The 22892-nt window shown below is 44.5% G+C and overlaps 1 protein-coding gene and 1 long non-coding RNA gene across 3 annotated transcripts; one reads left to right on the forward strand and one right to left on the reverse strand.

Moving 5' to 3' along the window:
* Positions 1-8913: 8913 nt before the first annotated feature.
* On the reverse strand, positions 8914-11070 carry LOC120963943 (serine/threonine-protein phosphatase 7 long form homolog). The gene is made up of 5 exons (XM_073498622.1): positions 10766-11070; positions 10054-10674; positions 9716-9967; positions 9416-9636; positions 8914-9336 (listed from the first exon to the last, which is right to left on the reverse strand). The coding sequence occupies exons 1-5, from the start codon at positions 10832-10834 to the stop codon at positions 9096-9098; spliced, it is 1404 nt and encodes a 467-aa protein (XP_073354723.1). The 5' UTR covers positions 10835-11070; the 3' UTR covers positions 8914-9095.
* Positions 11071-15725: 4655 nt separating this feature from the next.
* On the forward strand, positions 15726-17311 carry LOC109754707 (uncharacterized). Of its 2 annotated transcripts, XR_002230782.3 has the most exons (3): positions 15892-16501; positions 16773-16814; positions 16884-17311. It is a non-coding gene; the product is annotated as an uncharacterized lncRNA (long non-coding RNA). The 2 variants fall into 2 exon arrangements; XR_005757162.3 differs by having other exon boundaries at positions 15726-16814; positions 16884-17210.
* The last annotated feature ends 5581 nt before the right edge of the window (positions 17312-22892 follow it).

Consider the following 22892-nt stretch of genomic DNA (forward strand, 5'->3'; position numbering starts at 1 on the left):
TTTCGCTTGCTACACTTCAGGATGCGATGGGCTGTTGGCGTAATTGATTGAACGCAGTACGACTTATATACATGGAGCAACTGCGATAGTAAAATCTATACGGCGGGTTTCTTCGATTTTTTCATCCATCCAGAAGTAGATAGTAAACCACGCAAAAAAAAAAAGTAGATAGTAATTACCCAACATGTCAGTCGTAAGTCACAAAAATACTCATTCGTTTTTTCGTAGGTCATTTAGTTGCACCCGAAGTTGATAGTAATTATCCACCCATAAGTCACAAAATCCCGCATTGATTTTTTCGAAGGTCGTTTCATTGCACGCAGCGTTTTGTAGTCGTCCTTTTTTTTTCATTGCTCGTTTGTGTTGCACGTTAGCCTAAAAAAAGAAATTGCGGAACAAGGACTCGGACAATGATCGTGTTAAAGGAGCCCGCATGCAAGAGCCAAAGTCATCTAGCCAATCTAGCCAATGTTGTTAGAGAAATAAAGAATGGTACCCTTTTGATGGTCAAGCGAGTTTTCTGCATTAAAAAGTTTAGGGCATCTTCAAGAGAGACCCTCAAACCTCCAATATATGTTCGATCGAACACTTTTGTAATTGGCCTGCATCAGTCCGCGAAGTGGTCCGAACGTCCGTTTTCCGACAAAATAAAGACAAATGTAGAAAAACTATACCGGATATCGGACATCCACATGATCAACCAAAAGACTCTGTGTGCTCCTCCTCTCTTCTCTTTCTGCACATGCATGGTCGCCCTCTCCTCTCTCTCATCTCAACCGAACACCATACCATAATATCCCACGACATGCATGGTCTCACCTACTTTCTCTCCTCCCAACCGGATACCACACCATTGAATGGCTTTCTCCCGCATCATGTCCGCGGACCACGTCCGGGAATAAAAACGGACATTTACCGAAGGTATTTGCGGGTCTGCGTTGGAGATGCCCTCAGAAGCCATAGATCGATCATGTAAATCCGTCGATGGCATGTACTCCTTGACCTTTTGCCTGCACTGCGTAGCAGCCCTGCTGGGCTATTTTAGGGCTTCATCGGACTGGTCAATGCTGGGCCAAAACAAAAAACAATGCTATCATGGAGAATCAAACTGTTACGACCTCCTTCAGTTTATGATGACGGTTCAACCAGTTCAACTAGATTTTGATTGTGATAAAGATAGAGGTCGCTTATTAATCAATAGTCTCATCTTGCTTACACCATATCTCCATAATTAATACGTGTGCGGGTAGGAAACAAGCCCCTTCGAAGGAAAAAAGAATTATGATAAACATGATGAGGTGTGTGTAACATATATGGGCTCTAATTTAAGAGGGGCCACTGAGAGTTGAAATAAAATAGCCGGTTAGAAGGAGAATCAATAAAAACTAAAAATGGCTTGAGGACTTAATTTTTTTCCGGTTGCAATGCACGAGCTCTTTTGTTAGTAACAGTCAATTATGCAGTACGAGTAGTTTTAAAATAATAGCCAAGTATGCAACACGCTATATTTGGCTCCCAAAGGGTTGTCGCGACCCCCCTTAAGAGTTCCAGCTCCCCCCGCTGACATTCGCACATCTAGCCACCCCATCCACCATCTTGTTCCCCTCCTTCCTCCTCCTCCTCCTCAGTTTTGTTCCTTCGCTCAGTGGTTTCCATGGAAGGCTCTCATGGTTCCTCTAGAGAGAGGAACTCGAATGGGAAGCACCACCACCCCACCTCAGGTGGGGAGGGGACTGACTCTCGTGCTCTGGAGGCCGAGCTTCGTGCCAAGCTCGAGCGCACGCAGGCGGCTCGTGAGCGTACTGCTCGTGAGTGCGAGGCTTGGGGCTCTCCTCCTGCCTGGTTCCAAGAAGAGAAATGATGCAAATTCGTGGTGTGTGTTGTGGATCCAGAGAAGTCGCAGGCGATGGAGTGGCAGGAGGTGGCGGCCACTCCTCCTCCGGCATATTCTATCCTGTACCTGTAGATCTCTGGCAGTCGGCGACAGCGGGCTCCCTCGCCCATCCAACTGATGCTTCTTGTACCCCTTTTGGTGGTTGCCGCCCCCAACCCCCATTGCCCGACCCGGCCGATGCTGGCTTTTCCTATGGCTATGGCAACAATGGATTTTGTCTAAACCAACGCTAAGACGGCTACTCTAACTACTCGAACAACTACAACAGGAACAACCCTCCCAACAAGAATCACAAGTTTCGCAACTATGACAACCCTTCTGGATCTGTTTTTGTGATGGCATCGTGTCATCCCTCCCCGCCCCTAGCTGTGGAGCTCCACTAGGTGGCTCAAGTTCCTCATGTGCCTCCTCTGCCCTCACTTGTTTCACTTGCCACCAACCAGACACAACGGTTATTTCGTTCCATGTACCAGCCCCTGTGGCGCACACGGTTGACTCTGTTCAGGTACTAGGGCGGTACACGGCGGTACCCGTCCGGTAGTACCACAAGAGGTACTACCGGCGGCACCAGCGGTTGTACCGCATGGAGCACCGCAGGCTGGTATTTCTGCCTTGGGCGGTTGTACCGGACCCTGGTCTGGTTGTAGTGCTCATGTGTTTTTCTACACCGTGACGGTTAGATTCATGAGGACCTATTTAAGGGGGTCTTCTTCCCCAGTGCCCCCAACGACTTTGAGCAAGTTTCACCCCCCCCCCCTACCATTGTTGACCTCTTCGAGTTTGCTTTCTCTCTATTCCTCCCATGATTCTTGCATCTTTTTTAGGGAAAAGAGAGAGGAGATATAAATCTACATTTCCACCAATCCATCTCTTCTCTGAGTGAGGGGAACCCTTTGGATCTAGACCTTGGAGTTCTTTTGTGTTCTCCTTGATCTTCCTATCATATTCCTCCATAGCTTTCCTTGCTTTGCTAGGATTTGAGAGTGCGGGACTTGAGCACTTCGTGTGTTCTTGCCATTGCATTTGTTGCATGGGTATGAGTTCTCCATGGTGATATGTGGAAGTGAAAATTAATAAGCTTATTACTCTTGGGGTGTTTGGGCACCCTAGAGCTTATGCCTCTTGGGTGCTTGGGTGCCCTAGATGGTTGGTGGTGTCGCGGAGCTCAATCATTGTGGTGTAAAGCTTTGGGCACGCTTAGGGGTCTTCAATTTGGTTGTCGAGATTGCCTCGAGCAATTTGTACGGGTTCGGTGACCACCCCCAAGGGTTGCCAATTGTACAGGTTCAGTGACCTCCCTCAAGGGTCCCTTAGTGTAATCACGGCACCTTGCATTGTGCAAGGGCGTGAGGAGAATATGATGGCCCTAGTGGCATTTTTGGGGAGCTTTGTGCCTCCACGCCTCTCTAACGAATAATAGCATTTGCAAGGGTGCGAACTTCGGGATACATCATCTTTTCTGCGTCGCTCAGTTATTCTTACCCAAGCCCTTTATTTATGCACTTACTTTGTGATAGCTATAGTGTTTCATGTTATATATCTTGCTATCACATAGTTGTTTATATTGCTTAGCATAAGTTGTTGGTGCACATAGTTGAGCCTAGTATATTTACATTTGTGCTCGACAAATTAAACGCTAATTTTATTCCGCATTTGTTCAAGCCTAAACTATATTTGTTTTAAAGCGCATATTCATCCACCCCTCCCCCCTCTAGGCGACATCCATGCCCTTTCACTTATATTTCGCTGAACCTACAGGGGGGTCATCTATCTACTGAGTACTGGTTAGGAGCCTGAGAGAAAGTCACTGAAAAAGTTTTAGAGACACTGGAAATATTTCGGAAAGAAAATCGGAAGAGTTTCGTTGAAATCGAAAATGTTTCTAGTAAACCATCAAGTAGAAAAGGTTTCAAAGTATGTACCAATTTTTTTGGAGAGTACCGGAAAGGTTTCAAGACCTCCTAGAATTTTCACAACCCCATGGGGCTGCCCTCACATGGGGGACAACATCCCCCTTTTTTCTGGGATCATGTTGGGTGGGGCGCTCCCTTAGTGAGGCAGCCCCCTTTTTGGTGGAAAATGTTGGGTGCTATGGGGGGCAGCCCCCACCCATGTGTGCCAAGTGTTGAGTGGAGGGTGGCCCTTTGGGGTTGTCCCCCCAAGGTGGGCCGCATAGGAGTGAGGGGGCCTTGTGGGCAAGCTCCCCCTTTTTTGTGCATTGATGTTGGTGAGAGGCCCCCCTTTGGGCAGCCACCCTCATGCCTGCCCCACCCCCTTTCTTCCCGTGTAAATAGAGGAGGGGGGAGCTCTCCATTCACAACTCAGGTTAAGCATTTTTTTCTCTTACCAAATGGCATGAAATAGTATGTCTTCTCTCTCCCCCTCCCCCCCCCCCTCTCTCTATCTATCTATCTAGCTACTGCACGAAATAGTTTTGTAGCGCTGCAAGGTTGCCTAGTCTTTGGCGGCGATTAATTCTAGCTGGTGAAGCACTGCTGGATTAGTAACACCATATGTGTGCAAGCTGGTAGAGAGATCGTATGTTTGATCTTCTATTTGAGGGAGAAAATTCTTGCGGTTGGGAGTTTGTAAATCCTAGCTACGGGAATCTGCACAAACAATCATCACCAACTCTTCTTCTGCTGCTGCTACAAGTTGGTAACAATCAGATCAAACCTTCTATGAATTTTCATAGTGGTCCTGGGCTGGAGCGTAGGACGAATTTTTTTGTTTTCTGCTACGTATCCCTACATATGATTTGTCATGTATTCTTAACTATGATGCTACTACTGGCCACATTAAACATGTTGTGTCTCGCCTTATCATGTCTGGTGTGTCTTATCTTCATTAAACCTGTTGTGTTCTTAGCCGGTTAATAATGATGACCTAGCCCTTGCTAATTTCAAATTCTTGCTTCTCTATTTTGAAGCCTTGCCGACGCTCAAAATCAGTTTATCTAAGAGCGAAGTCCTTGTTTTGGGTTGCTTGCCGGAAGACAATATATGTATAGCTAATATTCTCAATTGTAAACATGGTTTTTTTTCCTTTCAAATATCTGGGCAACCCTATTTCCCCGTTCAAGCTCTATACTAAGGATTTTGCTCCTTCTTTCTTGAAGGCCGACAATAGGGTAATACCCTAGTGTGGCGTTATAATACCTTTGCTAGCAAGGTTTTCCTAATCAATGCCTACCTTTCTTCTCTTCGTATGTTTTTAGGGCTTTTATCGCCTTCTTGCTGGTATGCATGATGGATTTGATAAACACCAGAGTGGCTTTTACTCGAATGCTGCATATCACAAAAAGGAATACCGTTTAATCAAGTGGAAAGTGATGTGAACGTAAACGCTTTGGGGGGGGGCTTGGCATTATTAACACCGCTATCATGAATAAATGTATTATTATTAAATGGTGATGGTGTATCCTAATTCTGCCCTTGGGAATTTGTGGCTTATATATCTTCAAAGCGAAATACTTACCAAACTCTAGCCCTATATTTTCCCCTGCGACTGGTGGTTCTCAATTATGGCGGAAGTTGACTAAAGTTCATTACAATTTTCAGGCTTAGGCGAAGTTTGTGGTTAACGACGGTTCCTCGGTCTGTTTCTGGCTTGACCGGTGGCATGGTGATGGTCCTCTTAGTCCTTCATTTCCTTTTATTTTCTCATACTATGCTAGTCTGGGGATCTCTGTCTCAGACCTCACATCTAATAATTGGGATGTGGAGCTCCGCCGTACTATTTCTCCTCTAGAGTTGGAAGATTGGCAGCGTCTCGCTGCTATCTTCCCCATGCTTTTGGAGGAGACTGATGTGGTGACTTGGCCTCACTCCCCCTCGGGCATATTTTCGGTTAAATCGCTTTACTCTATATTGTTTTCTCGTAATCCCGCTTCCAGGTTTAAATATATCTGGCAGGCTCGTGTTCCCCTTAAGATTAAGATTTTCCTTTCACATGTTGTCAGAGGTAGGCTTCCGGCTGCTAATCAAGTTCATAAACGTAATGGCCCTTGTTCAGAATTTTGTGCTTTATGTGGTGCACTTGAGAATACTGATCACATTCTCTTCGTTGTGACCTAGCTAACTTGCTCTGGAGCTGCACCCAATCGTGGTTGGGTGTTAATTGGGCCCCTACCTCATTTGCTAGTCTTATTGATCTTGCTAAATCCCTGCCCAGGTAGATGAGTACGATATTCTTGTTCGTTTTTGCGGCTATTTCTTTGTTCCTTTGGACATCTTGGAACAAGTTCTCTATCGAGCATATTTTTTCCTAATAATTAACCCTATTGATTGTCTTTTCAAACTTGCCATTTTACAGCAGTGGAAGCCTCTGGTTAAATTTGGTGACAAGGAGGCGACGGACATTCTTATGTCTTGTGTGCGAGCTATGGCGTCTGATATCACCAGTCAAGATCGGGCCTCCGAGCCGTCCTGAATTTATCTTATTCTAATCTTAACTGTTAGTCCTTATCCGTGGATCGCTGGCCTGCGTGCTAACTTCTGTTGTTAAGACTGTAATTCTGCTGCATGCAATTGTTTAAACTTGGTTATGTCTCGTGCATATCAAATCTTGACGTATGACTTTATTTATAAAGTTGAGCTCTAGCATTTTCTCTATAAAAAACTTATTGAAGCTGTCAAGGTGATGCGCAAACACAGAGTTGACATATTGCACAAAAGCAGAGCCGATCCTCGTTCAGCTTTGAGTGAGGACATTGGATAGAAAGTTTTCCAATCCGCAGAAATGAACACTATGTCGAGGATTGATCTGATAGACGCAAGTTGTTGATTCAACCAATTATGGCGAGCCCCTACTCGCGGCAAATTTGAGAATTTTGACCTGGAAACGAAATAAATTCACCGACTGAACTGGGTGCGAAACTATTTCACACCCCTGACCCTTTTGTGTAGCGCCCGCCACGCCGGCGCCACACCCTACGGTGCAGCGCCTAGCTCCGGGGCGTTGCACCTCTGTCCACGGTGGCAGCCCATGGGCCCGCACCCAGCAGTGCAACGCCTCCGAGCTAGGCGCCGCACGTGTAATGTGCGGCGCCTAGCCGCTAGGCGCTGCACTGTGACTTATCCAGCCACTTGGCTGGGCCCCCCTCCCCCACCCCCCCCCACCACACACTCTCTCACTCTCTCCCCGAGCTTTGCCCCCTCTCCCACTCTCCCCCCTCTCAAATCTTCTTCCAAATCTTGCAAATTTGAAGAATTTGTCCGTGGATTTCGAAGTCAAACCCTCCCTCAAGGTAATAATCTTCGATCCCCTTTTTTTGATCGAAGTAAAGTTCTCCCATTGCTCATTTGTTGGTAGTTTGGGGAAACCCTAGTTTTGTTTGGATCTAGAGATTTGCATGGAGATGTGAGATGTTTGTTTGCCAATTTCTATGATTAGGCTTTGTTAGTATGCTAGGGTTATTCTTATGGGTGTTCTTATGTTGGTGCTAGGGTTAGGTTTAGGGCTAGGGTTATGGTTAGGGTTATGGTTATGGTTAGGGTTAGGGTTATGGTTAGGGTTGTTGTTTCATATATATATATATATATATTAGGGTTTGTATTCGGTGTTAATCCATGGATTTGTACTCATGGAAGCAATGTTACCTTGTGTTCATTGCTTATAGGGATGGGAAGAACATGTGTGTTTGTTCATCATGGGGACAAAGACGCCTTTTTGAAAGGCAATAAAGAACCGGACCCGGATGAGTTTGACATGGTGTTTGATAGTAGTCCTAGCTATGCGGAGCTCTTGCAACAAGTTAGGAAAGATTTGAATTGGATGGACCCTAGTGATATCATTGAGTTGGAGGGAAGGCATAATGTTGGTTTTGGAATGCACATCCGTTGGAAGACAATGCGTGTAAACTCGGAGCAACGTTGGGTTGCATACAAGGAGACGGTGGCCGAATCACTAGACAAGGCTCTTGAGTTATTTGCAACGAAGAAGGTTGATTCAAGTTTGCATTTGGACTTGAACGGGAACCCCTCCCCTTTGGTTGCTAGTAGCCCCCCATCCTTGAAGCGAGATGAAATTGTTGAACCTCTTTTGACCCAAGAAGTGAGGCCAACATTGAGCCCTTATAGAAACAACCAAGATGAATCTTTGCAAGAGGACAATGATGAGTATGTGGACGATGACAATGAAGTTGATCTCCATGACAACAATGTGGGTGATCTCAACAAATATCATTTGCAAGAGACAATGGACCATTCCATCCCTTTTTCCCGTGCATATGCATCGGACTCGGATGACGATGGTCCTGATGAACAAGTTGATGCGGAGGGGTTCACGGTGAAGGAGGCCGAAGCTTTCGAGAAGGTATTTGGTCGGGATCATCGGACTACATTGTTCAAGGATGTTAGTCTCGCGGATGAAGCCGTGGTAGATGGTGGCCAATGTGTACCTCTTGGGGTTAGGCCAAGCTCTCACCGTGATTTGGTAGACGACAAGAACCGGATTGCTAAAGGTTCTAAGTTCGACAGCTTGTTGGATTTGAAGATGTGGCTCGACAACTACTCGGTTACGCATTATCGTCCACACAAGGTGGTGCACTTGGACGTCAATGTGCGCTACACGGTTGCATGTGCATGTGAAGATGAAAAGGAGGTCCAACTTGGACTTACAAGAGGCCGTGGTGGTGGTAGAGGTCGTGGAAAGGAGGTCCAACAAGGAGTGGCAAGACGCCGTGGCGGTTGTCCGTGGATTGTGCGTGCAAGACCATGGAAAGGAGGTCCTACTTGGCATGTAGTGAGTTGTGTGCCAACTCACATGTGCCAAGGCAAAAGGGTGGATGGCAAGATTGTGTCCGAAGACCACAAACAACTCACGTCCGAGTTCATCGCTTACAGGCTCTCCAACTCAATATCCACACTTCCAACAATGAGCGTCCAACATGTCATTGACCTTGTGAAAGCCATCTTTCATTACAAGGTGAAATACGGCAAGGCATGGAAGGCGAAGCAAGCCGCATTTAAGATGTTGTATGGTACATGGGAGGAAGCATACAACCGAATAGTCTCGGTCTCGTCAGCTGCTTTCTTGATCTGGGCACGCTATGAACAGAAACGGTATCAAAGTGTTAGGCAAGCGAAGATGTGAAAAGTGCGAATGGAAAAGCAAAAAGGGCTAACCACAAAGTTCATCATTGGAGCTGAAGGGATCACCGAGTTGCCTTTCCTGACTAATGCGTTGTACTGGTGCTGGGCTACCTCATGAAAAAGGTGGGTTCTTCCAGAATCTCCTCAGCATACGCCGGCTGGCATACCTCCACGCGGGTACTTGCAAGAAACCATGCGAGATAGTTGTTGAACGCGATCGGGCAGTGCTCACGAAGCTGGGCTCGTTTTCCAGCCCTTGCTTGCTCCACACTAAGAGCGAACTGCACGACATACTTCCTGTGATGGCTGGCCCAATCCTTGATCTTCCGCTGCTTTTTCCTATCCAACCTGCAAGTTAGAAACAGAATATTAGCATCATCGAAACCGTCGAGAAGCTGCTAAGTGCTCAAGGTTAATTATATCTTACTCGTGTAGCAACTTGTCCGTGTCCTCCCACTCCGGCGGGTGTGGCTGGAACAAACCAAACTGGCGGAACACCCGATGTGGCAGGTGAAGCTCAACCGCCCAGTTGCATATCAGTGGGCACCGCATATGCCAGAGATCCCTATCCCTAATGCACATCGGATTAAGCTTGAACTCTATAGGGTTACCAAAACTCTCTCCTTTTTCATACGGCTCCCATTCCACCTGCAAAATGGGATTGGATGCAAAATTGATATCGAGTGAAGATACAAGCATGATAATCACTTATGCAAGGTCGGTTCACCTGCTCAGGCGTGATCGCGTCCAGCTCGCTCTTGTACAACTTGTACATTACCGAGGGATCATCCGTCGTCTCATTTAACACATCCCACTTGTAAGCCCAAGTGGGGAGCCGTAGTGGGTCGTCTTTATCGTCCCAATCCTCGTACTTCACGGTCTTAGGTCGTCCAACCGGCAAACGCTCCCAGCTCCATATGGAAAGTGCGAGCAGACAACCACCAATACCTCCAGTGTGCCTACAACTGGCATCGTCCAACTGCACATACAAAAGAACATGGTCAAATTTGCCGCAAGAGCGCATTGATCATGTATCAATGAAGTGAAAAGGAAACAACTTCATACCTGTCGATACAAGTAAGCTAGTGTCGCCGAACCCCAACTCCATTTGCTATCGAAGACGTTCAACGCCTTCAGCCACATCCATGGAGCATGCTTGCCTGTGCCATCAGCAAACATTGTCCTCGATATCACGTACCACATGTAGACACGAGCATATGTCTTCACCATGTCCTCATTAGCATCATCGGGGCAATGAGCGAAGTTCGATGATATCCACGTGAAAGTAGCGCCCGCTGCGACTCTTTCCTTCTTCTTATGTTCCCTTTCTGGCTCCCGAGGCTCCGGAGGAACCATACCGATAAGGGCTTGCATCTGCGCGCGCCACCCTTCAGAATCGGTGTTCATACATAAAGGATTGCCATCGATAGGAAGACCGGTGATCATAGCAATATCCTGCAGCGTCACGGTCATCTCCCCGGTCCGAAGATGGAAAGTGTGTGTCTCCGGCCTCCAATGATCAATAAGCGCGGTGAGTGCTGCAACATTGTTGGGTGGCGTCGACCGGCGGACCAACTCAATGAAAGGGAGAAGTCCTGCCTCCCTAACATAAGGTGTGTACCGCTCATCATAGCGCATCCCTCCAAGGCTGATCCCGTGAGACCGAAGCTTCAGAGGTGCAAGCTCCTACAAACAAACAAATCATAACATTACATATGGGGCATTTGTGTTTGAAAAAACATACGAAATTCATAACACCGGCCACTTTCAGTATTACCCGCTGCTGCACCGACATAGCGTACGACCGGTGTTGTTTGTCCCAATGATCATCGAGAAGCCAAACCATCCTAACAATTTCAACAAAGCATTCTTGTCAACACGATTATCTTTTCAATTCAAAAAAACTAAAGTAGGCCTACTACATGCAAGATTCAAAGCATATGTATCCAAAGCATTTTTCTCAATACGAGTATAATTTTAGTACAAATAAACTAAACTAGGCCTACTTCATACAAATAACTTCTCCATAGAAATAACATGTCAATCTATGTATCCAAACTATATAAATAACATGTCAACTTATCTATCCAAACCACATTCTAATCTAACAAGGGTTCCCCAAATCTAATATATGCAAGATTCAAACAAAAGTTGCCCAAATCTAATACATGCAAGATTCAAACAAGGGTTCCCCAAATCTTCAAAATATAATATTTTCTATGGATAGAAAGAAGGGGATCGGAGGAGAGTACCTTCTACGATGGATTGGTGAAGAAATGCACGGACCAAATCGTCGGATCGGAAGGATTTGGGAGAGGGGATTGAGAGGGGGAGTGCAGATGGCCGCCGCCCTGTTTTTCTGTAACTGCCAATGGGGAGGGTGGGGGAGGAGAGGGCTGGCGCGTTTGCAGATAAGTCACAGTGCAGCGCCTAGCCGCTAGGCGCTGCACATTACATGTGTAGCGCCTAGCGGCTAGGCGCTGCACATTACAGGTGCAGCGCCTAGCTCGGAGGCGTTGCACTGCTGGGTGCGGGCCCATGGGCTGCCACGGTGGACAGAGGTGCAACGCCCCGGAGCTAGGCGCTGCACCGTAGGGTGTGGCGCCGGCGTGGCGGGCGCTACACAAAAGGGTTAGGGGTGTGAAATAGTTTCGCACCCAGTTCATTCTGTGAATTTATTTCGTTTCCAGGTTAAAATTGTCAAATTTGCCCCTACTCGCTGGATCTTTCTCACGGTCGCTGAAGCTATATATGGCATCGTTGAAGAGATTAATGCTATTTCAACTTATATTCCGCGAGGATTTATCGCCGAGCTAGATTAAGAGATCACAAAAGGAATAGTCTCTCTCCTCCTTTAGGAGCCCTATGTCATCCCTAGCAAGGTTAATCACCTCCCTTACAGTAAAACATGTATCCTGAAAGACCCTCATGTTCCTCTCCTGCCAAATATGTCAGCCCATATAGCAGGCAATAGACTGAATGTGCCCTTCTCAGCTCGAGCTCATATGAGCTCGAGTGAGGAGTAAAATTTACAAAACAAAAACAAAAAATTCTGAATTTTTTTGATGACAAACTTTGACAAATATTTTTAATGCTTGCAAGATTTTATCATGAAATGAAATTCGTGGGAGTCGTGGCAAAAAAAAAACCGAAGTTATTTTTAGAGTGTTGAATTTTTTTTGCCATAATTTTCACGAATGTCATTCTACGATGAAACTTTGCAATCATTTAAAACATGTCAAATTTTACAAAAAAAGAATTTCTTGAATTGTTTTTCTTTTGGATTTTTCTGTTCATCCGAGCTCATTTGAGCTCGAGCTAAGTTAATCCGCGTCCACAACAGACAGGCTATCAATCCTTTGCTGCTTTGGAGAAATGCAGTTGAGCTTGTGCCACGAAGTTGACACGGTGTTTGAGGACAGACTAGTTTGAGTATATCTTTAGAAAATGTGAGAGTTGATTCAGTTGAATGCTCCACCCCGAGAGATTGCAACCATGACCCATCTTTTGATTGAGATGCACTGACGCACGTCGGTTGACAATGTCGTTGTAGTATCAAGTATGATCTCAACCTTCTTATCTTTCGTTAAAAAAATATGAATAGCTATAGCACGCATACGAACGCCACAACTTGGTGGGCTAAGCAGCCTGGATTTGAGCCAAACGCCTAAGTATTATTAAGATTTGGACATAGATCCCGCATACGCAACGTGGCCGGTCACTTTCCTACGACGCCTTTGTGCTGCCAAGTCCAAACGAAAGCCAGAGTAATGTACTCACGGACACAGATATTGCAGCCGGCTGCGCATTTGTTTACCGCCAGTAGCATTATCTTCTGCAAGGCGACGAAAGTTTGCTGTCTCGTTCGCTCCCTGAATGGACAATATCACACTACACGACACAGAGCGACCAAGTCTCCCAGGACAAAATCCCGCAAGTTACGCGCAAATCTCAGAACCGGCCACCTTCTTGCCGGTGAGCAACCTCGTGCCTTGCTATACTTGTCGGTGTGTGACGTGGTTTTTGTGAATCGTTAGTACTGTGAATTGAGTACGATACATCAGTGATACATGATGTTGCGTGTGATGATCGCTTTGGTGTCTGAAGTTAAAAATACACTGAACCGATGCCAAAATTTGAGAGCACCTATGGCTCAGATGCCTGAAAATTTTATTTGTTTCAGTTGGATTTTCTCTCGACCGTCGGATTCATATCAAACGAAAAACGTTGAATCTAGTTCTCCTGAGTTAACAGAGAGCATATGTTATTTCGCGCCAATCCTATTTTCCGCCCGTGGGCGGGAAATAGTGTTGGCTTCTCTGAGGGAGCGTCCCTCCCACTACCCTAGTTGGGCAGGCCCATGTCGGGTTGGCTGTTTCTTCTGTTTCTTTTTTTACTTTTTATTTATTTTTGTCGTATTTTGTATTATATAGAAAACTTTAGCATGTATTACAGAAAATCATCATATATTAAGAAAATGTTCACCGTATATTAAACAAAGTTCTCGGTCCGTTACAAAAATGTTCATCGTGTATTAAGAAATTGTTCAACGTTTAAAAAACAATAGTTCAATGTGTTTTTTGAAAATGTTCATCGTATACTAAGAAAATGTTCAACGTACTTTAAAAAATATTCAATGCATATTTTGAAAAGTTTCAGCATATTTTAAGAAAAGTTCAATGTGTATTTCGAAAATATTCAGTGTATATTACAAAAAATCAATGTATTAAAAAAAGTTCAACATATATTAAAATTTGTTCAATGTTTTTTTTGGAAAATGTTCGTCATATATTATGTAAATGTTTGTTGCACAAAATAAATATAGAAAAGAAAAGGTGAAAAAACAAAAAAAAAAGAAAAAAAAATCAACAAACCTGGTTGGCTAACTGAAACGGTTCACTGAAGTGAACTGACTACTACATGCGCTTGTCTCTATAGTGAATCTGCTAAACGGCCCATTGCATGCACCCTATGCGTCGCATCCACTATATACGAGAGCAACTACCTGAGGGGGTACCCCTTGCCGGAGCCCCTCAAGGGACACTTCGGGTGGGTTGAGAGCGCGCCACTTGGCGCACTCTCAGTTGCCACCACGCGTCGCGTGCTAGACGCTTCCTCGGCTTTTTTTATATTTCTATACATGTTTACATGGTTTAGATGGTTTTTTCGGTTTTCAGTTTTCGCCCGATTTTTCTGAGATTTTGATAAAACAAATGCGCGAGAAAACACATTTTTTTTCTTCCATGGAGGTACAGATTTGCTTCTCGAGGGGGCATAGTTTTGCTTTCGCGGGAGGCACAGTTGTGCCTCTAGTAAAGGGGGAAACAATTTTTTTGCTTCCACGAGAGGCATATATTTGCTTCTTGTGGAGGCACAGATTTGCTTCCGCGAGAGCCTCCTCTTGGAAAAGGAAAAATAACGCGTTTTCCCATGAGAGATCACATGTTTACTTTCGATGGAGGCACGAATTTACTTCCGCGAGAGAAACCGTGTTTTTTTTCTTCCATGAGAATCACATGTTTGCTACCATGATAGACACAGCTATGCCTCTCGGAAGAGGAAAATATGCATAGAGGGGGGGGGGGAGGGGGGCATAGATTTGCTTCTCGTGGAGGCACACAGTTGTTCCACTCGGAAATGGGAAAAATAAACATGTTTTCGGCCACATTTTTTATCTTTTATTTCTCAGATTTTTTTGTGAAAAAAAGTTCGTCGGAATCTACTAACATGGGATCCTATTTTGAATCTCGATGCGAGGAATGCAACGGTCAAAATGGTACGGAGTTTGGACACACAGTTTAAGAGATAAAAGGTTTTGAAAAACTAATCTATGAAAAAAATCCTAGTTTACCACTTGTTAGCACCTGAGGGGGAGTGACCTTTGCAAGGGCCCAAAGGTCACTCCCCTTAACTAATGATTTCTATTTAACGCCTGTGACGACAAATAGAAAGTCTCGTTATTTCGGGACATCCTATTTGGGGTGCTAGGCGCTGGCGAACGAGCGAGCGCGCACGCCCTTCCTCCCGCGCACCTTTTTCTGGCAGCCCTTGTGCGATGCTCCCTGTTTTCTCGTATATTTTTCTTTTCTTCTTCTTCTTTAAAAAGAATTTTGGATAAGTCACAAAATACTTTTGGATTCAAAAAATGTACGGTATTTCAAAAAAAAGTTCACATACTCAAAAAATGTTCATGATTCTGAAAACAACTGTTCGAGAAATAAAAAAATGTTCAAGTTTTGAAAAGAAATTGTGTATTCATGAAATATTCATGAATTAAAAAAATAATAAAAGCGAACGGTCAAAAAATCTCTACTCCTATAAAAATGTGACTAGGTGGTGATGATGTGCCTGCCTTTGTTGCATCTGTACCGTCTGATCCAAAACGTAAGGCTGAGATCGACTCAAGTTGTTCCCGAGCCCGGGACAGACTATTTGTTTCTGCTTCTCTCGCGAAAGAAACAGAAGCGTCGAGTACCGGATATCCAATTCGGTGCCAAGGCTCATCTGCTCCCGCTCAGAAAAAAATCAAAATAAATACTAGAAAAATTCAAAAATTCTAAAAAAAATTGTGTGATAGATAATTTGTCGCGTGAGGTCCGCTCCAAATTTCAACTTATTTAGACATCTGAGTAGCTCTCGGCAAAAAAGACAAATCGAGTCAAAACAGTGCGTGAATCGTAAACATTTTTACAGACCCGATTTTGTCTTTTTTGCCAAGAGCTGCTCAGATGCTCAAATGAGTTGAAATTTAGAGCGGACCTCACGTGTCAAATTATCTACCACCCAAAAAATATGGATTTTTTTAAAAAATTTCTAATATTTGTTTTGATTTTTTTCTGAGCGTGCCTGCGGATGACCTCGGGAGCCAAAACTCCGCTTACCCCTTAAAGATCAACGCCACTATAAAGGGTCTCTCCCGACTATACAGTTAAAAAACGCGAACAGAGAGGCGACACGAGAGGGGGTTTCCCGGCGGGTCGCCGGCGGGCTCTGGGAAGTGGGCGAGATCTCGGACGGCCGCACCGCGGTTGTAGATAATGGTGTTTTAGGACTTGATTATGGCATTTGCGGGCAGGCGGGGCCGACGTCGACGCAGTGGAATATGGTTTCTCCGGTTCCTTCCCCGTCGTGGCTGTGCTCTCTCCGGCGGCGCTGCAGGGTTAGGGAGGTTGGTCTCTCTCTGGTTCGGGCATCCGGCGAGGTTTGGTCGGTGAAGGGCGTGTACAGGAGTTGGGATTTTGTGGAGAGGGATTTCCAGATCCGGTCACCGCGGACGACTGGCAGCTGCGGACTGTAGTGGGCGAATGGTTGGAGCTACTGCTCCACTCCGGCGAAGGCTTGCGCTGGTGGCAGCTTCGAAAACAGGGGAAGGGGAGCACGAGGTCTACCCCTGGCTGATGCACAGGAACCCGCCCCTTGTTCCCGTCCATGGTTGTCTCGTGGACGACCACTCTTCCTCGCACTGGTGGATGCAGAGATCGGCGTGCCTCGGTAAAGGAAGATGAACTGGGCTGTAAGTTGCTTTGTTTTCTCTGATGACATTGATTCCCTTTTGTGTTGTCTCTGGTTCTCAACCTCCAAGGACATGGCCTTTTTTTTTGTGCTGCCCATGGAGGCTAGCAGCGGCAGGACCTCCATGAGTAGGCCGCGGAGGATGTTTGCCGGTGGCGAGCTACTCGTTCCGGACGGCTCCGGTTCCAAGCTTTCGTCGATTAGGAGCATATTTCGCGAGATAATCTCATTCTAACATGTCTCTGATTATGATTTTTTCCTGTGGATTTCAGGATATAGAAGGCAGTTTCGCAGTGGGGTCACTGACAAGCAAGGTGAGGCCATTGTGTCTATTATTGTGTTAGTGTGTTTCAAAGAAATCACACTAATTTCTCTCAGTATAGTATATGTCTCTGCAGAGAAATAAGTCCTGGAGCATGCTTTAGTGAAGACTACTGATCCAGAATTGGCCGTATGTTCATGAACAGTTTTCTGCTACTGAAATAAGTCCTGGAGCAGGCTTCAGTGTGGACTACTGATCTACAAGTCTTATGTTGATGAACAATTTTATGTTGCTCTGACTGAACGGATTGTTGTAATTTAGCCAAACAACATGTCACCGTGCCACTACCTAGGTTTTTGCACAATTTTTTTGTCTGTTTGGGTGGTGCCAAGCTGCCAATAAAAGACAGGCTGTCTTCTTGTTACAATTCATGCCATTCTTATTATGATGTGTTGTGTCGAACAGGACGGTCTTTCAGCAATGGTCATGTCCATTGTTTTCCCACAATTACATGATCAATCTATAAAGTGGAATCTGCTACACTGGTAACATACATTCTGCTTACGTGATCAAGATAACATAGGAGTTTGGACAATTAATTACACATTTGCTCACTGACAAGCCTCAACTTGTTAGCCTAAAAACTGTGATTTCGTGTTGCACAACACAAGAACAGGTAAAGTGTCATAAGGTCCCCTAAAGTTTTTATTAATTTTCTCTACTAAGAATGAATATTAAAGCTGTCAAAGTCAAAAAGCAACAAACCTAAGTGAACATTCAAATCCACGTGTGTTTCATCTTACAAGAATAATTCTTCCTCTTTGCTTGTTTTTGCTTCCGTAGCAACGCACGGGCACGTGACTAGTAACAAAATACAAAAATAAAACGAAAATAACAGAAATTGACAAAAGCAGAAAAAATAAAAGAAAAAAATAAAAGAGGAAACATGATATTTAAATGGGCTGGCCCAAAGTGTACGTAGTGGCAGCGAAGGGTACGGGAGAGCAACTAATTGAATGGTACCCCTTGCGGGAGCCCATCAAGGGTCACTTTTGATGGAAAGAGAGCACGCTAGTTGGCGCGCTCTCAACCACTGCCACATGTCGCATGCTGCCTGCTTTCTTGGAATTTTCTATTATTACTATTTTTACATGTTTTTTGGTTTTAGATATGGTTTTTTCAACTTTTCAGTTTTGCCCCTTTTTTCCTAGTTTTTAGAAGAAAAATTAATATAAAAAATTGCAGAAAAAGCGCGTTCTTTTCTTCTGCGAGGCACAGATTTGCTTCCCATAGAGGCACATGTTTGCTAGCACGAATGTGCCTCTCAAACAAAGGGGGAAACAAGTTTTTCTTATCTTTTGCGAGACACTTGTATTTGATTTTCGTGTAGGCACGGGTTTGCTTTGCAAGAAAAATGTCATTTTTTTTCTTCCGTGGCAGGCACAGATTTGATTCTCACACGAAAAAGGGAAAAAATGTTTTTTTCCATCCACGCGGTACAAATTTGCTTCTGTTGTGCCTCTCGAAAAAAAAGAATGGGGAAAATCGTGCTTCCGGCTCGGGTTTTTTCTTCCGCATTTTTGTTTTTTTCATAAATTTTTTTTGTCGAAACATATTAACATGGGATCTAGTTATGAAGATCTCGACACAAAAAAACCAACGGTGAAAACGGTTCATGATGCGTGGTTTAAGAGATTTTGTTTTTTGAATAAACGAATTCTACAGAAAAAATAAACATCTAGATTATGACAAATGACGCACATGCAGTGCGTTACTTGTTACAACCTGGGAAGATAGATGGGAGTGACCTTTGCGAGGAGTGCTACTTAGTTAGTGATTTCAAGGGTATGCGCTCGGTCTCTATAGCGAGACATTTTTTTATGAGGGGCTCTATAGCGAGACATAGGGTAGTCTCGCTGAAGGCCAGACGACATGGGCCGCCTAGTTCACGGGAGGCCACAACCTCGTTTTATTTTTGCACGTTTTATGTTTTATGTTTTGTTTTTTGTATACTTTCAAATATTCTAAATAAATATATTACAAAAAACACTTTACATAAAACATTAAAAAAATGTACACCAAGGCATTAAAAATGTTAAATGTGTATACAGAAAATGTTTCTTATGTATAAAAAACACACACAATGAGTGTCAAAAGAGTTTATCATATTTAGAAAATGTTGATCAAACATTTGGAAAAAAATGTTAAACAAGTGTTTGAAAAATATTAATCCATGAAGAAATAAAGAAAAAATAAATACAAAAAAGAACGAAAAAACCCGAGTGAACCAGCGAACTCACTTGATCGAACGAACCCAACAAAGAAAAAAAAACAGACAAAAACGGGCTGGCCAGTAGCTACAGTGCACGGTCAAAAGCTTCAGGCGGGAAGGAAGAAATGCTCACACTAAATGAGATATAGCCCATTACTAAAAAAGCGAGATATAGGCCTTGGGCTATCTAGCGACTTATGTGCCAAATAGGATTACCTTGTTATTTTAGTCAATTTGGACACTCCGATCGAGGCCAGCAAAAAGAAGGTACTATAATATAAGACCGAGCCGATCAAAGCCCAACACATAATCGCATGGCTGCTCCAATGATCTACTACTAGCAATAGATATTTTCCTTTGTGCATGTAGGCAACGTTGCAAATACTGTTGAAGGAAATATGCCCTAGAGTTAATAATAAAATTATTATTTATTTTCTTATTTCATGATAAATGTTTATTATTCATGCTAGAATTGTTTTAACCGAAAACTTAGTACACGTGTGAATACATAAATAAAATAGAATGTCCCTAGTATGCCTCTACTTGATTAGCTTGTTAATCAAAGATGGTTAAGTTTCCTAACCATAGACATCTGTTGTCATTTGATGAATGGGATTACATCATTGGGAGAATGATGTGATGGACAAGACCCATGCGTTAGCTTAGCATGTTGATCGTTCAGTTTTATTGCTATTGCTTTCTTCATGACTTATACATGTTCCTCTGACTATGAGATTATGCAACTCCCGAGTACCTGAGGAACACTTTGTGTGCTATCAAATGTCACAACGTAACTGGGTGATTATAAAGATGCTCTACAGGTGTCTCCGATGGTGTTTGTTGAGTTGGCATAGATCGAGATTAGGATTTGTTACTCTGTGTATCGGAGAGGTATCACTGGGCCCTCTCGGTAATGCACATCACTATAAGCCTTGCAAGCAATGTGACTAATGAGTTAGTTGCGGGATGATGCATTACGAAACGAGTAAAGAGACTTGCCGGTAACGAGATTGAACTAGGTATGAGGATACCGACGATCGAATCTCGGGCAAGTAACATACCGATGACAAAGGGAATAACGTATGTTGTTATGCGGTTTGACCGATAAAGATCTTCGTAGAATATGTAGGAACCAATATGAGCATCCAGGTTCCGCTATTGGTTATTGACCGGAGATGTGTCTCGGTCATGTCTACATAGTTCTCGAACCCGTAGGGTCCGCACGCTTAACGTTCGATGACGATTTGTATTATGAGTTATGTGATTTGATGACCGAAGTTTGTTTGGAGTCCCGGATGAGATCACGGACATGAGAGGAGTCTCGAAATGGTCGAGAGGTAAAGATTGATATATTGGGAGGTAGTATTCGGACACCGGAAGGGTTCTGGAGTGTATCGGGTACATACCGGAGTACCGGAGGGGTTACCGGAACCCCCGGGGAAAGATATGGGCCTTATGGGCCATAGAAGGGAGGCTAACCAGCCCACAAGGGGCTGGTGTGCCCCCCCACATGGAAGGAGGCCGAATTGGACTTGGGAAGGGGGCGCCACCCCCCTTTCCTTCTCCTACTCCCTCTCCTTCCCCTTTTCCCCCTTCGGTAGAAGGAAAAAAGGGTGGGGCCGAATCCTACTAGGACTGGAGTCCTAGTAGGACTCCCCTCTCCCTGGCGCGCCCCTTGTTGGCCGGCCTCCTCCTCCCCTCCTTTATATACGGGGCAGGGGGGCACCCCAAAGGGACAACAGACAATCTATTAGCCGTGTGCAGTGCCCCCTCCACAGTTACACACCTCGGTCATATCGTCGTAGTGCTTAGGCGAAGCCCTGCGCCGGTAACTTCATCATCAGCGTCGCCACACCGTCGTGCTGACGGAACTCTCCCTCGGCCTCAAATGGATCAAGAGCCCGAGGGACGTCATCGAGCTGAACGTGTGCTGAACGCGAAGGTGCCGTACGTTCGGTGCTTGGATCGGTTGGATCGCGAAGACGTTCGACTACATCAACCGCGTTACTAAACGCTTCTGCTTTCGGTCTACGAGGGTACGTGGACACACTCTCCCCGCTCGTTGCTATGCTTCTCCTAGATAGATCTTGCGTGATCGTAGGAAATTTTTGAAATACTACGTTCCCCAACAGTGGCATCTGAGCCAAGTCTATGCGTAGATGTTATATGCACGAGTAGAACACAAAGAGTTGTGGGTGATAATAGTCATACTGCTTACCAGCGTGTCATACTTTGATTCGGCGGCATTGTTGGATGAAGCGGCCCAGACCGACATTACATGACCGCGTTCATGAGACTGGTTCTACCGCCGTGCTTCGCACACAGGTGGCTAGTGGGTGTTTGTTTCTCCAACTTTAGTTGAATCGAATTTGACTACGCCCGGTCCTCGTTGAACGTTAAAACAGCACACTTGACGAAAAATCGTTGTGGTTTTGATGCGTAGGTAAGAACGGTTCTTGCTAGAAGCCCATAGCAGCCACGTAAAACTTGCAACAACAAAGTAGAGGATGTCTAACTTGTTTTTGTAGGGCTTGCTGTGATGTGATATGGTCAAGATGTGATGATATATAAATTGTTGTATGAGATGATCATGTTTTGTAACAGTTATCGGCAACAGGCAGGGGCCATATGGTTGTCGCCTTATTGTATGAAATGCAATCGCCATGTAATTCCTTTACTTTATCACTAAGCGGTAGCGATAGTCGTAGAATCAATAGTTGGCGAGACGACAACGATGCTTCGATGAAGATCAAGGTGTCAAGTCGGTGACGATGGTAATCATGACGGTGCTTTGGAGATGGAGATCAAAGGCACAAGATGATGATGGCCATTTCCTATCACTTATTTGATTGCATGTGATGTTTATCTTTTTATGCATCTTATTTTGCTTAGTACGGTGGTAGCATTATAAGATGATCTCTCACTAAATTTCAAGGTATAAGTGTTCTCCCTGAGTATGCACCGTTGCTACAGTGCATCGTGCCGAGACACCATGTGATGATCAGGTGTGATAAGCTCTACGTTCACATACAACGGGTGCAAGCCAGTTTTGCACACGCAGAATACTCGGGTTAAACTTGACAAGCCTAGCATATGCAGATATGGCCTGGGAACACTGAGACCGAAAGGACGAGCGTGAATCATATAGTAGATATGATCAACATAGTGATGTTCACCATTGAAAACTACTCCATCTCACGTGATGATCGGACATGGTTTAGTTGATATGGATCACGTGATCATTTAGATGACTAGAGGGATGTCTATCTAAGTGGGAGTTCTTAAGTAATATGATTAATTGAACTTAAATTTATCATGAAGTTAGTCCTGATAGTATTTGCATATCTATGTTGTAGATCAATTGCTCGAACATAGCTTCCCCGTTTTATTTATGATATGTTCCTAGAGAAAACTAAGTTTAAAGTTGATAGTAGTAATGATGCGGACTAGGTCCATGATCTGAGGATTATCCTCATTATTTCACAGAAGAATTATGTCCTTGATGCACCATGATGTCTACTACACAACCTTCTTCTTGTAGACGTTGTTGGGCTTCCAAGTGCGGAGGTTTGTAGGACAGTAGCAAATTTCCCTCAAGTGGATGACCTAAGGTTTATCAATCCGTGGGAGGCGTAGGATGAAGATGGTCTCTCTCAAGCAACCCTGCAACCAAATAACGAAGAGTCTCTTGTGTCCCCAACACACCCAATACAATGGTAAATTGTATAGGTGCACTAGTTCGGCGAAGAGATGGTGATACAAGTGCAATATGGATGGTAGATATAGGTTTTTGTAAACTGAAAAATATAAAAACAACAAGGTAACTAATGATAAAAGTGAGCACAAACGGTATTGCAA

Source organism: Aegilops tauschii, chromosome 5, assembly GCF_002575655.3.
Source record: "Aegilops tauschii subsp. strangulata cultivar AL8/78 chromosome 5, Aet v6.0, whole genome shotgun sequence".
NCBI classification, from domain to species: domain Eukaryota; kingdom Viridiplantae; phylum Streptophyta; class Magnoliopsida; order Poales; family Poaceae; genus Aegilops; species Aegilops tauschii.